Genomic DNA, 16,029 nt, shown 5'->3' on the forward strand with positions numbered 1-16,029 from the left:
TTTACTGATCTCCATAGCCTTAGCATAGGCTTTGGTTAGCGTGGTCGGTGCTCGTTGTGACTGTCGGACAAACATGGCTGTCAAATAGTCTAGAGCTGAATAGTAAATTTCTCTTGCTGAAGCATCACTTACCACGTACGGGTCTTGCAATCGGGGAAAGGCCTTATGGAATCTGTTATTGAAGAAACTGATTGGCTCACGTCCCTGTCTTTTGACTTTTGGGCATATCATGTTAGGCTGGGAAAATGATTGGTGACAGATTGTCCACCAACCAAGTTGCACCATTTGGAGTAGGTGGATTGTGCGCCATCTGTGGCTGATTTATCGGAACTACAATGGGAACTGGAGTTGCAACAACCGGGTTGTAAAAACTGCGCTTGCTGGGACAACAAACTGCTGGTCTGAAGAACTGGGCTCACTAGGGTCTGCAACCTGGTGATAACTTTTGCGTCTGTAGAAGTGAAATCCAGCAAATCTTTCCTGCTTCGGGCTAGACCTTAGGACCCTTTCAAATCTCTCTGGAGAGAAAGATCTAATTCGTTCCAGCGTGAGCTATTTCTAATGTCTATTTTGCTGATGCTCTGCTGATGTAGTGCGGGAGCAGGTGCAGGAGCTAAATTAGCTTCTTGATCTCTCTGATTTTGTGCGTCGATGCAATCAACAATCTCTTGTTCCTCCTCAAGGATAAAACGCATTTGAGACTAGTCGGGATAATTTCTTTTTACAGACTAGGCCAAGCTATATAACTCTATGATGAGGTTCTCTTGTTCGTCGTTGAAGCTCAAATCTGGCTGTATCACTGGTTCGGGGTCTCTTCTTGGTTGAGTAGGATTAATGGGTAGGCCCATCGCTTACCATATTAGCGGACTGAAAGGAAAATTGTCGGATTTCTTTAAGAACTTGCTTGTGAAGGGCAACGATCCTTTGTCTATCTAGATTTTCCCTGATCACAGTCTCTATTTGCAAACCCTTTTCTTCTTCTTGATTAATAGTGTGACTAACTTGTCTGAAATGAGGATGATTTGCTTTTGATTTCCAAGCAAGTGCTCGCAACTGATCTGAAATATATGACTGATTCAGTCCTTGACCAAGCTGTTCAAGGGGAAGGTCGAGTGGGAATTCATGCAGCAATACCATACTGCATTACGCCCTCCTTCTAGCACCAATTCTATTGATGCGGAGGAGGGTAAAAAAGCTATAAGGTTACTTTTCACAAATATAGACTGATATGATCTGGATTTAGCTGTTTAGACATTCATCATACTGCCCTCCTTCTAGCGCCAATTTTGTTGACGTGTCTAAAATCGTTGAACCCGCGACTTCATCCGGCCAACACAGAATAGAGTATACTCGTCGAGTATCCTATCCTCTCTTAAGATAAGGAAATCCCTAATGCTATTTTTCGTTTGATCAAAGGGGACGACCTCAAGGTTTCGATTGTCAGGTCTTGACGGTAGGATTGCTCAGTGATTTGATGTGTTTTGCTGGGAACACAAAGGGGACTTACGAGGATATGGATAATTGCTGGATGAGTTCCCTAAAATTCTAATATTCTTGTTATCAGTTGATTTCGGTTGGATGATACTATTTCAGCTGGATTGCAGGGGTTTCTTGGTTAAAAAAAGGAAAAAAGGAGGGATAGGGAAAAGAGAGTTACAAAAAGTCTAACTAACTAAGATAGCATATTAAGAAAACAGACAGACACCTCCAAATAACTAGATTAAACACTATTAGCCATTTGAGCACAATATTTGTATGAATCTAGTGCGATCTTCAAGGGAAAATTGAGTTTTCATGCTATTAAACACAACATCAGAACTTTAACATTCATTCCATGAGTATTCAATAACCGAACTAAGCATGTGAAAGGGTTCAAATTAACCATGTAGAAGGAATGACAATCAGTCAGTCCCTAATGGTATGAACAGCGAGGATTCTATCAGATGTTTATCTAGAAAATGCTATATAAATGAAAAAAACATAACTGAATAATTCAAATTAGTGAAGAAGGAGACCATGCACTCACAATGAAATTTGAAACAGTCCTAACTTTGCATTAAATCCTGTAAATTTCGCCAGAGCTTCAGCAACAATCCATGAACTTCTTACAAAAAGAGGGAAAACCAGTCCCCTTTAAATAGGCTTCAAAAATAGATGAATGGCCAAGATCTAATCTAAACAAGTGGCCCAGATTCATCCTTACAAAAGGTACCCATACCCATAAATGGAGGGTAAATATCAGCAACTACCCCAAAGGGAGCAATAACTACCTAAAAAGGTAATTAAAACTTTATCCAAAATAATTCAAAAAGTGCAAATACATAAAGTTTTAAGCTTACAGTTGACTTGGAAGTCAAATATGACCCTTTGGCCCAAAAGTGCACTTTTCAAAATTTAAAAGAAAAAAGCACTTTAGGAAAGCACTTTCTCTTTTCCAACTCTAGATTCCTCGGTGATGAACTCGACCTCGTCGTGCAGATACTCTCCCCAGATATCCCGATCAGCTGCATGTTCTACTCGGACATAGTCCTGAAATCTTAGGCATAACTTGAATAATTCGGTCGTTGGCGGCATAGGTGGATTGAACATCTTGTAATGGATACGTTGTAGGAGGCTATCCAAATTCTCCAGCTCCTCCCTCCAGTATGACTTGTGATTTTCAAAACATGATGTCTGCTTGAAGCCCAAAAGCAAAATCCAGATCCTCTACAGAGTAAGTGACCCTAGGATTGAGCCGATCCTCCCATTGCGGTTGCACCTCACTATCTTCCATATTATTTTTCCAACCGGGAAGCATGGATTTGAGGTTCCTTTCACCAAGATCCTTCACATTTGATAAAGTTTCATCGCACTTATCATGCATTTTATTGATATTATCCCTCATGTCATCCTTCATGCTGAGGGTCAAATACCAGTCTTTGAAGATATTGACACTGTAAGGATTTAGGATAGTATCAGCAATAGGGATCTGAGAGCAGGTCCAAAATAGAGCCTTAATGAGGGGCAATGTCTTGGCCATCGCCTCATGAGTGTTATAGCATTCTTTCTTCAACTTACACATTTTGATAATAATGGCTTCCCTATGGAGGGCCATTTCGCGCAGATCCTTGAAGATTTACTCCCCTCTTTTTTTAATGCCTTGCATCCATTCCTTGACGACCTTTGTAGTATCTCGTACTCCTTCAAATTCTGTTGTGGTCCTCTGTGCCAATGCTGTCGGGGGAATGTGGGATTCAGAAGCATTATGCAATGGTCTCAGGAGTTGATCAATGTACCCCTCAGCCTGCTCAACATAAGCTCGATACATGTTCTTTTCAGCTGTTATTTCTTCAAGTTGCCTGAGCATGGGCTGTACTGAATCCTTGAATTCCTCCCTTTCCTGCCCCTTAGTGGCTTGTCCGATGGGGACAGTCGTGATGCTATAATCAGCCAGTGTAATCTGATCCGCTGGCTTGTCTACGGGCGGGGTGGCAATATGAAGGGTACGGTTCCTTTGTTCATCTTTGGTTATTCTGGAATATGCCTTGGGCTTTTTCTTCCCCTTGGCCTTGGCTTTGTCTATACATGAGAAGATGTCCTCCAAATCGATGGGTGGCTTGGTGGTGGCCTTGCGCTGAGCTCGAGCAATTAACCATTCTTGAGGTACAGTTTGGGCTAATGCTATGGTTAAATTGGCACTCTGTTCTTTGATGTTTTCAGCCGGCTAATCGCATATTTGCAGCTGTTCCGTTACAGGAGTAGAGGAAGTGTCAAGTTCCTTGCTCACAGCCGAATTCTCTCCCACTTCACTGAACAACTGCCTAGTATTTTCGTGTGATGGTTGTTCTTCAGTCTTTTTAGGCTCGCGGGTTTCATCTGTCCTTTGCTCTCCTTCAACAATAGAGTCATCCTTGGTAGTATTATGGAGCAGCAATTCATGGCGGCTCTGCTCGGTGGGTTCATGCAATTCAATCCCCTGAGTGAATGGAATCTCTCCTTCCTCAACTCGGTTATCAGGTTTAGATGATTCAATGGCTCTTAGCTGGGCATCCAGCACATCGGGTGTAGGAGGATCATCAACTCCAAATGCGTCAATATCACACTGGGAAGGCGAAGTAGGTATATAATCTAGTTCAACTACATCATTAGATGAACTGGGGTCCTTTGATGATGAAGTGACCTCTGGCCTCCTAATGGGTATCTTTTCCCTTGTTCTTTTGGATGTCCGAGTTCCTCTGCTGGCCTTAGCCTTCTTTCTTTTCTCAGGCTTTTCGATCTCTTCCTTAGGTGCACTGGAAGTTCCCTCATCTTCGGAGGACTGAGAATCAAGGTTACCCATCAAGTGGTAGGTGAACTGGACTCCCTCATGATTTAGTCGTTCAATTTGTTGGTGCAACCACTGGTTAGTGTATCTTCCTGGGGCTACCATAACCGCCTCAAAATCAGTGATCGGGTCTTGCAACCAATCGATGCCTGGCAAAAGATGTCTTATTGCCTCAAATTCCCGGACTTGCAGGCAATTTCCTGAATCTGTCAGTTGATCTGGGACTCGGTGGTATTCATAGAGTCGCATTTGCTGCACACTCAACCTCGAATATTCGCGCCTTTGGACCTCATAGTCATTAGAGCAGTTCTTCCAATAATCTTCAACTGATTCTTTTTCTCTGTATCACCTGCCATAGGCTCTCTTTGCCAGATTGTCGTGATCGAAACACTTCCTTGGAAAATGCTCTTGTAGGCCGTAGGAGGCTAGCTTTGCAAAGGATTCCTCTGCCTGGGATGGGTTTTTTAGATGGACATCCTGGTTACCTATAATCATAGGGAATGCGAATCCAAACTGCTTTCTGTCTCTTAGTAAGCTGCTCGCTGGACGTGACTGCCTTGCGATTTCCAGGAGAACTATCTTGTCGGTTGGGTACCACGGAAGTCGGAAAGGAGCACCTTCAAAGCCAGCTATCCGGATGTAGGAGAACCTTGGGAACTGGATGAACCAGGCACCATATCTCTGTACTAGAATAGTAGCTTGCTCTGAGAGCCTTATGTGTAGTCCTCCCTGCATTAGCCTGACCAGGCGCATTGTGAAGGCGTCATTGACGTGCTCATATTGACCAACTGCACAGGTCGGGCTATTCTTTTCCCTTTGAGCTATGTCCTGATAGTGTAGTTGTGGATAACAATCATATACCTTCACCTGATCAGGCCCATTCCCAATTTCACCTTTCATGATTAAACCCGGCAGTGGCTGGTTTCTGGTGAACATGTAGACTAAATAGGATGTCATAGTGAAGTACTTCTTCACCTCAAGTTCGATCAGCTAAGTGTGGATGTTGTCGCTTATAATCTGGGCCCAGTCAAACTTGGATTTCCCGGCGAAGACTTGTTCTGTGAAGTAGAACATCCATTCCTCAAAGTAATTGGATTGGGGAAGTCCCATAATCCTGTTGAGCAATGTGACCATGTCCCCATGCTTGTTGTGAAAGTCGCTTCTAGGGGTCTTTTTCCCAATCCTGACGCTTGGAGGTCTTCTCTCCTTGTACCACTCTTCATTTATCAGTGTTCTGCATCTAGCGGGGTTCATATCATATGCCCCCTGCGCTTCATCTACAATTGTGGCTATGGGGTTGTTCGGAAAGGGAATGTCAAATGCGTCGCCAATGGCCTCAGGAGTGAAGTTAGCGAGGACCATGTCCTCGAGGAGCACCAATCTGGAGCTTGGTTGGTAATGCCGGGCAACCTCTACTTCTAGCTCATAGTTTTGCACTGTCGGGGGAAATCCTGTTGCCTGGGCAATGCCACGTTCCATCATCCGCCTAGGCCTGCCATAGGCATTAGGGGAGAAAACTCAGTTTCTGAAATCTTGAATATCAATATGGCCCAGGTCAGTATCACCGACGTTCTCCCACACACTCTGAACTTTTGACTCCCTTAGTCCTCCTCTCTGATACTGATACTTCATCCTTTTGACTCTGTGAGGGATATCTGATTTGGACGCTCATGATGTCTCGGCTGCAGCAGGTGTCTTTGATGATTCTACCACTGATTTAGGCATTTATCCTGCATAGCCGGATGCAGATTACAAGGCGATATAAAGGAAACGAAGCGGGTTAGATAAAGGATACGTCAGCATACAAAGATTAAATCGAAAACCGAATTTTAAAGAATAGCATGACACTTTTAGCTAAAAAGCTTAATTGATTTAAACATGAATATTTATGAAGCTTTTCGACTACGAATTTACTTATTTGGCTGTGGTTCAAGGATTTAGGCGATTTCGACCACTGAATTTACACTTAGGCATTTCAGGATCAATTTTCTTGATGGACAAAGTTAAGATTTTCCTAAGTCTGAAAATGCGTTTCTAGTTAATTCCTAGATTCTGTTTTCAATTGCTCCTAATGTCTTATACACGAGAAAAGAGGCGTTTTAAGACTTAATCAATTTAATTCACTTTTGCATACTGACACATTTATCCAATTTTGCACATATTTTGAACGATTTCAACAGAGGCGGAGCACACTTACCTGGTGAAGATGAATGGCGTGAATCTGAACAACCTGCCCTGCAAGAATGAATTCCTTTGGATTTGAAAAATGATACTTTTATGCCTTACGTTCTGAAAAGATAAGTTCACGACTTGCAAATTGGAACGGGAGAGTTCTGCAATTTCGAATTCCAACGGTTAACTCCCTATTCTAGATTTTCGCGCCTAAAATTTGGAGAAAAAAATATAGTTATAACACCCAGACTTAGCAATTTTATTACCTTGGTGATTTCTCCTCCTGCGTGATTTTACCAATAAATTAATTAACCTTCCACACTTCTCTGCGATTGTTATGGGCTCAAGGTGTTTGTAAAGGGGTTTGGAGAGCCCTTTAGAAACCGCGACTTTCTCCTATACGAACTTCGGCATTTTATTGCTCTCTACAAGGTATGAAAACCTCGTGACTTTCAACACTTAAAGAAGAATCGCGGTATTACCTTAAATGGAGAATTTCGGAAAATAAGACATCTTTGCAAGTTTTTAGCCTTCTAAAAATCGCGGTTTTAACCCTACGCGAAGTTTCAGCAATGGAGAATGGAGTGCGTGAAAAACACTCACTGCGCGATTTACCTCATAGCGCGACCCTTGGCAAATGGAGTTTCCCTTTTATCCTCTTCAAACTTTGGTGAAAATGACATTTACCTCCTAAATCGCGATTTTCCTTTGGTAGGCGAATTTCGGCTATTCAGCGCCTTTTGCAAACTATAAGCTTTGCGTGATCTCTGGAGAGTCTTCCAAATTTAACTTAGCAATTTTTTGTATGGCGCGATTTACCCTTGAACTTCGGAGTTTGTAGTCTCTTTGAAAACTTCGGCGATTTGGTTGCCCTTCCAACTTCGGCGATTGGAGGTCCTTTGCAAGCTTCTAAATTTTCGGACTTTAGAGTGCTTTGCAAACTTTCATTCTATTTTACTTATCGCTTGGCATGCGATTTTCGGCATTTTCATGCACTTTTTAAAATTTTAACCTTTACGCACTTTACCTCCAAAGTGCGAACTTCGGTGATTTGAAGCGTTTTGCCAACTCCTGAAAATTTCGCTTTTACATTTTCTCCCTCCTTACGCGATTTTCGGGCTTTAGGAGTTTGAAAACTTTATTTTTGTCACTTTCACCTTAAAGTGCGATTTTCGGGGTTTTGGAGGCCTTTGCGAACTTCCACATGCATCACTTACTACTTGAAATGCGGATTTCGGAGATTTGAGGGTGTTTTAAAACTTTTAAATTTTCGCACTATCCCTTTAGAATGCGAATTTCGGAGTTTGGTGGGCCTTTGCCAATTTCAGCATTTCAAGGGGTTTTGCAAACTTTTACCCTTTATGCACTTCAACTCCAAAGTGCGATTTTCGGCAATTGGAGAGATTTTTTCAAACTTCACTTTCCACGCATTTTTCCTCCAAATTGCGATTTTCGGGGATGTGGAGGTTTTTTTGAAAATCCTTTTAACTTTTTCGCATTTGCCCCCTAAAATGCGAATTTCGGCGCCTTCACGCATTTTGCCAATTTCAGCACTTTGAAGGCATCTGCGAGGTTTTCAACTTTTTGCATTTTCACTTAAAAGTGCGAATTTCAGGATCTTGGGAGGTTTTGAAACTTCGACATTCTACCAGTTTCTATCATTCTACGCGTATCTCAGGTGATTTTCAGATTTAAACTATCCCTTGGGATTTCATGCCTGAAGTCTCAACTGATCTCACAGATTCACAAGCTCCTCCGATCATAACATCATCATCTCATGGACTGATTACGGGCACGCTCAAACGGACGCGTGACGCTCTGCGCGGAACTCAGCAAGGCGAGGGCAAAAAGACCAAACCCAAAAAAGAAAAAGGAAAGGGGGACCATGTCGGTGACAGGGAGCGTGTGCAACGAACAATAGGTCCTTGCCCTGCCACCTTAGCACAGCCTCACTAACCGCCCGGAATGAAGCTCTCTTGCCGGGCCCCACCTTGGTCGCCAAGTCGTGGAGGATAACTTTCGTGCATCTCGCCATAGTGGTATAGCAACAATTGTTCGATCATCTCGGACTTGCTCACCTGTTAACTCGCCTGAGCTGCTCTCTTGCCGGGTCCAACCACTTGGTCGCCAAGTTGCGGGGAATAACTTTCGTGCATCTCTCCATTGTGGTGTAGCGACCGCCGTAGGATCATCCACGATCACCGTTCGAATATAGGTCAAGTTAATCATCGGGGAAACTTGAAACTACTCCTTCCGATACCCGATAACAATACTCCGAGCACTGACGACTTATCGGGTCATTGGGGTAAGTGTGAACCACTCCAAACTTTGGCGAACTCATCGGGGTAAGACTTGCTGATCGGGGGTAGGTTTTGCCGATAAGAGAAATTTTAAAAACTGCAATTAAACAACCATACAAATGGACTAGAGTCAGTCCTTATGTATTTACATGACCACTGGAAGGTCTCACAAGACAAAATTGGTTAAGGGCATTTCAACCCTTAGGTGCTCCTGCACCAATCAAGCTTCTGAAAATTTTCTTGATATCTAGTATCTTTTAATAAACTCTCTTCTCAGCTTTTCTTATGTTCAGCTGTATTTCTGATTGCTGTTGTTTTCGCTGATGTAAATTTCCTGCCGGTTAATGGGTTTACTGATATTTTGGGTTGATTTCATGCTTGAACAATTTTTGGTCATATAGTTTCCCTTTAATATAATATTCTAATTTTTTATCAAAAAATAGAAAGATCTGAGAGGATTATGAACACAAATTTCAATTTATCTGTTCATATCATTTTTGTGCTTTCTTGTCTTTGCAGGAATTAAGATGTCAGTGTGATCAGAAAAGGTGAGGATGATGGTTTCCATAGTTTGTTAATTCCTCTCTAATTTTTGTAGTGTATATTGCATGGATGAATGTGACGTTTGTCCAATGGACTACAGGAAACTATACGAACATATGAGGATGCACAAGGCAAAAGGAAAGGCTAGGAACAGTAAAACAGATGTTTTTTCTATTCAGCAATTGAAATTAACTAAAGATGAGTATGATGAACAAGCAACATTCCTTGTTTGTCGCTTGATGTCACTAAAGCAGGGACAGTCGCGTACTCTTCTAACGCAGACTGCACGTCACCATACGTCACAGGTTTCTTGCACTTATATCTATATAATATACACACTGTTTTTCTCATTCTTTGGAAATTTCACAGTTACAAACTTTTTTCTTTTTGACTTATGGTTTCTTCTTGAAGCAGTTGCAATTATTTAGAAAGGGATTTGCTTCTCTGGAAGCACTTGAGCCTCATTTTAACAAAATTGCCAAGGAACAGCACATTGACGACCAGATGAGTGAATTAGATGATGACGGTGGAGCAAGTTTTGCCTTCCGAAAGAGTAATTGTGAATTAGATGAATCTGCAAACTCTGAAAATTCTTTTCAGGTCAAGCAATTATGTCTATGCCATTTCTGTCTATGCAATATTTTTGTGAAACATATTTGCATTCTCAACCAGCTTTTTGGAAGGCTAAGTTGGAAACCTGTCACAACAAAATTAAACACAAAGACTATAATAAAATTAATATGTGGAGTAATAATGCAATAATGAAATAAACACAGTCCCTTCATTAGAGAGTAAGGATATTAAAACTAGAAAGTCTTAACTTTAAAATTTTTATTTGTTTGATTGTCTGTCTATAGTTGTCAATTTTTTGCTGTTTGGTCTATATATCCCGGAGCTTGTGAGATGGTCTTATGTCCATTATAATGCCCCAAAATTTCAACCCAATTAAAACCCTGAAACTGGCTAACAACTTTTTTTGACAAAATGTGAAGTACAACTTATGTTTTGCTTTTGTATCCGCTGTATAATATTCTCATCCTGCATGATTGCATACCCTGTAGGTAATGATTGTTCTTTTAAAAATTTAATGTTTAACAATCACTTTGAGTTTATGACCTAAGTTACTTCATAAAGATGTTACCATATAGTATATAATATATTAACAATGAACATGCCATTCTTATAACATCCAAGACAACTTCCTCATATATAAAGTACACTAACATACACCTAAATCTGTGGAACAACCTCGCAATGGATCAACAACCTACATGCTATAAAAAGTGAAAAATCAAACTATATGCCTAACATACAAAGCACCCTTATGATAAATTATTGTTAATATTATGAATTTAATAGCTAATAAATCTAATACCCACCTTGATATCTAAACCATATGCAATTCTAAGTGTTTCTTGTAACTTGACAAGCTAATCCTTACCAAGTCGTTTTGTCATTATGTTAGTAGATTGCTTTGTTAGGACATAATTTGAGGCAAAAATCTTTATCATCGGGTTTAATATGTTAGTAGATTGCTTTGTTAGTCGTTTTGTCATTATGTTAGTAGATTGCTTTGTTAGTAGATGAACTTTAATATGCTTGTTTTTGGCTTCATTCATTGGGTTCTTCACCGTCTTGAGGACACTGTTTATTGAAGAAAAGTGAGGTTGATGCTATTTGGTCAAGTTGAAGATCAACCAATAACCTTCGCAATCATATTATCTCACAATTTGTATGAATGGATGCCTTATATTCTGCTTTGGTTGAGGATAAACAACTACATTTTGTAGCTTGTTTCTCAGCATATTATTCTTAAATTAGAGTTAAAACATAACTAATTATAGAATTCCTTGTCCCAAATGTTCCAACTTAATTATAATCAGTTTATCCCATTACCGTGAAGTCAACAGATCTTTGATATAGAATGCCAAAGTCAAGGGACCCATTGGCATATCAAAGGACTTGTTTTCTAGCTTGCCAATGTTTCTCGAGGCTTAGACATGAATTGAGAAAACTTACTGTAAAACATAAGTCAGATTGGATGGTAATGAGATAAAATAAACCACCTACCAACTACTGATATATTGATTTATTGACTGATGACATATTGATGTTAGTTGAGACTTTTACTCCAACTTCCGTGGGTGTAGATATAGGACTACATTCAATCGTCCTGATTTTTTCTAGAAGAGCTTTGGCATACTTACTTTATGATATAAAATAAGTGTGATCAGATTGCTAAAATTTTACACCTAAACAATGTTGAACAAAACCTAGATCTGTGATTTAAAAAATAGAACAAATATTAGACTCCACTAGTTGAATCAAAATGACACTACTTTTGGTGATGGCAAGATCATGAAAATAAAAAATTAAGAGTACTATATCATCACCACTAATTTTGACATTTTGAAAAACTAAAATCTCTAAGGTACGTGTCAATTTTAAAATAGCAGGCTTGAAGAGCTTGCTAAAATCCGCATGATGACATTATTAAGTTGCAAACCAAGTGCTCTTTTCTAGGAACTTGGAACCCTAGTGTTTGGACCATGTAACCTTCCTCCTCCAAGTTTGTCTAAGAAGACACTATTAACATACATTCGGTAGACTCTCATCCGAATTGAGCGGTAATAAAAAGTTGAAAGGTAAGCATCTTACAATGTGCACAAATTTCTCTCATAATTCACCCTTGTTGCACATATCTTTTGTGACAAGCCTAACTTTATATTTGTCTAAATAACCTTTTGATCTACATTTAACTTTGTATACCCATTTGCAACTGATGGGCTTCTATTTTTCTTGAGTAGTAGGTAGACCTTGAACAATTTTAGCTTGCTTGAGTTTAGCTAAATATTGAAGGTTAGGATCTTCATATCTTTCATGCAAAAGAATGTTGTTATTATCTCATCTGAATTAGTTGTTGTTGGATCAACGAGTTTGTACAACCCATCATGCCCAATACCTAGGGTAATACAATATTATGCACTTCTTACCACTGAAATTCACTTGTATGTTAATATTGTGAATAAGTTGATTGATGGATGATAAATTTGTATTCATTCTAGGAAACTACTTATCATGAACTATGAATTTGATAGTCTTAATAAGGAGCATATTTGACTTGGACTTTGTTGTCCTCAATTTTTGATCTCAAAAATTGGACTATCACATGGAAATTTTTATTAAAAAATGAAAAATTTTACTCTATGGCATGCTTCCCGAGGCAAAAATTCGCCCCATCCTTGGACTGGATCGATTGTTGATCCATCCCCAAGCTACGTTTCGAATTTCGTCACGTTTCGAGTCTGTTTGCTATGTTTTTGCTTCAATGTAGGGGAATTTTTCAATAATTACCGGTAACTGGTAATTTGTTTTTCAAAACCCCCTTGAAGCTTTTGGTCTTGTAGGGGAATTTTTCTCCAATTACAAGTTTTTGGAAACTGGTAAAAAGGGTTTTAAAACCCCCTTTACTAGTAGAATGACTTTTAAGTGTTTTGTAAAACTTGTAAATGGGTTTTTAAAACCCCATTACATGTTTTTATGACTTAAAGTTATTTTTATTTTTAAATAGAACTTGTAAATGGGATTTTAAAATCCCTTTACATGTTTTAAGTAAAATCACTTGTAAAGGGAATTCTATTTCTCTATTACAAGTAATTTAACTTGTATTTCCTTTTCTAAATCCCGAAATTTGCCTTAGAGGCAAAAATATGAACATTTTGAAAACTTCTTGTTTCATTTCTAAAACCCGAAATTTCTCCCATGCCTTTGCAAACTGATTTGGGTTCGAATTTTTTGGAGGAAGGATAGGGATTCCTTCCAAATGCGGATTTGCTGCAACTTTGAAGGATTCAAACCCTTGTTCTACGCATCTATCAAACTGATTTTCGCCATTTGTCTTCTTCAACTTTTTTTTTTCTGAATCATGTATTTGTGCCATTTGCCATGGTTTGGAGGTTCGAATCTACCCTTTCCTAAGGCGTTTTTGATTTAATCATAAATGCGTTGGATTTCAAACTTCATTCAAACCGTTTTGTGCACGTTTTGGGGAATCAATTTGCAAAAACGCCCTAAAAACCAGTCACGTTTTTTGCAAGTTTCGCACCTTTCTCATTCAAGGTATGCTTTCAATTCTAAATCATTTTTGCTTTCTCTTGTATTTAATGATGAATCAAATCATTTTCGAACTACTTCCTTGGCATTTTTCATGGCATTTTTATAGCAAATCGGTTTTTCTTTGGTCACCATGTGTGGCTAAGTTTCTTCCTTTGTTTAAATTCTATTTAAAGGGTTTCATCTTCCATGTTTGGTTGACTCTACAAGCTTGGATCTCTCCTCATCTTTCAAGGTAATTTTTATTTCTGTATTTCTTTCTTGTTTCTTTCCTTGCATTTTCTTGTTTAAGTTTTGGTTTTGTTCATGTTCATATTGGGTTTATGAGAGGAAATTCCCCATTTTACAAAGAAATTTGTAAAGTAAAAGTTGTTCTTCCCCATTGAAAATTCTCCTTCTTTACTTGCATTCGGGTTTTAGAAACCCGATTGGAAGTAAGAGGAAAATTTGTGTTCTTCCCTTTTTTGGACAAAGACTTAACCTTCTTTGATCCAAAAGATCAAGTTTCAAAACAAGGAAAATGTGTTCTTCCCAATTTGCAAAGAAATTTGCAAGTGTGAAAAGTTCTACCTCAAGACTTAACCTTCTTCCCTTTTTGGACAAAGACTTAACCTTCTTTAGTCCAAAAATCAAGTTTCAATGACGAAAAAATCAAGTTCTTCCCAATTTCGGGTTTTGAAATCCGGATTGCAAGTTGAAAGTCCTTCCCATTTTGGCATGACAAAGTTCCAAGTGATCTTCCCGAAATTCATTTTTACCTATCAGCTTCCAATTCCCTCATCCGTACTTATCATCTTTGTCATTTCCCGCATGTCTAAATACCTTTTTTCCGTCCATTCCTTCGATTTTCAGTTTGTAAATAAGTTTGCATTTGGATTTAGAAAACCAATTGTAAATGTGTTATTCCCAACTTCCAAACTGAAAATTCATTCTCCTTCCATTTATTCATGCTTCGTGTTTTGCAAGTATAATTACATTCGGAATTTAAAACTCGATTGCACGTTTGTACTTCCCTCTTGTGTACTTGCAAAACATGTTTCAAAACCCGAAATAAGTCCAAAGCTTATTTTTCCACCTCTTATATCTCCTCTCACAAAACCAAAATACGAAAGTTGAACTTTCTCATTTGGAGGAGTGAAAATGTCTAAAGATACTGACTTTGATATTGCCTTGATACTCTTGGATTTACATTGCAGCATTCCCAGTTGTTTCCAGATGACAGATGTATCATCATCTCCCACTCCAAAAAAGATGAAATACAGGTATGATAAATACCAGAATGAAGTTCCGCAGTCACAGATCTCCTCCTTCTTTGATCATATCAAGGATACTGAGATAGGGCATGTTGACATGTCCGAATTCATACAAAGGATTGAAGATCCGAAGGAGGGTGATATGCAACGGTTGCTAGACAGCCATATCCATCATGCCGCATCCTTTCTAGTTGCTGCCCTAGAACCAAAATTTATTCTAGCATGTGCTCATCATTTTGACAAAGAGTCACGAGTCATTAGAAATGATGATGGGGAAGTGATCATTCGCCTGGATGCAGAAGCTATAGAGAGGGTTTTCAAAATACCTTTCGAAACCATTTATATAGAGATCTCCAAGCAAAGTGCAGCTGGATACTTTGCCAAAAGGGAGAAAGACTGTAAGTGACATATCAACAAATGGATTCATGAACCTCGCACTGCGCTTACCAGATGGGCAAAGTTATATTGGTCTGATTTCAAGAATGAGATCGGTGATACTATTACTCTTCTTAGCCGTATGATGGGATTGGAGCATTCCAATGTTTTTGAACCTTGGATGTACCAATTTATTATGTTAGTAAGGCAGTCTCAGCACATCTGTTTGGGTGAAATCATCAGCGATGCTTTGTGTGAGCAACTTGCAGTCGTCCCTACTACCTTCACCTTCTACATGAATTCATATCTCGTGTATATTGCTGCGTCACTTAGACATTTCCTAGGTCTTTCCACCAAGGGTGACCGCATGCTTGTACCGGTTTGGGAATACTATGATCAGTTGCCTCTAAGATCAAGTAGGTCTCATTTCAGAAGGGTTCAGGATGCTTTCTTTGGTCATTATTTGTGTCAATTTGACAAGAACCTGAAGAACAAAAGAGTCTCAGATGAAGCATGGGAAAAGGTGAAAGAATATGGTTGTTTGTTTCTCCAATTTCCAACTTTTACCTACATGAGAGTTGGATGCTATGGCGGGCAGCCTTACATGCTCCCACGGTACCCAACAGATAAGATTATTCTCATGGAGTTGGGAAGGCAGATCATGGCTGTGCATACACACCAGTTAGTTAAGCACAAGGTTGGCATGGGTATTTCTTCCAACAACCCATTGAAGATTGGTCAATATTCTCTAATGACTTCAATCAAGGCCAGGGCTATGGAGACTGAGTTGCAGGAAATCAGACTCAAAAGATTCAAACCTAGAGCTGATTTCGATTACCGAGGCATGAAGGAGAAGATCAAGAAGACCTTCATCCATGTACACTGGATAGAAGATATCTGGGTTGATCTTCGTACCGAAAAGGAGATTCGCAAGATGGATTACTGCCGACTCACTGCAGAACAGATTGTG

General features: G+C 39.4%; 1 protein-coding gene across 3 annotated transcripts in view; it reads left to right on the forward strand.

Moving 5' to 3' along the window:
- LOC131058395 (uncharacterized protein At2g33490) overlaps positions 1-16,029 on the forward strand; it is a 128,466-nt gene that overhangs the window by 76,850 nt on the left and 35,587 nt on the right. For 2 of the 3 annotated variants that reach the window (XM_057992255.2, XM_057992259.2), the window contains 3 exons: positions 9,295-9,323; positions 9,419-9,623; positions 9,730-9,918. In XM_057992255.2, coding sequence (XP_057848238.2) covers positions 9,295-9,323; positions 9,419-9,623; positions 9,730-9,918 — 423 coding nt within the window. The remainder of the gene's footprint in view (positions 1-9,294; positions 9,324-9,418; positions 9,624-9,729; positions 9,919-16,029) is intronic. The other variant, XM_057992256.2, reaches the window with a different exon arrangement.

This window comes from Cryptomeria japonica, chromosome 5, assembly GCF_030272615.1.
Source record: "Cryptomeria japonica chromosome 5, Sugi_1.0, whole genome shotgun sequence".
NCBI lineage: Eukaryota > Viridiplantae > Streptophyta > Pinopsida > Cupressales > Cupressaceae > Cryptomeria > Cryptomeria japonica.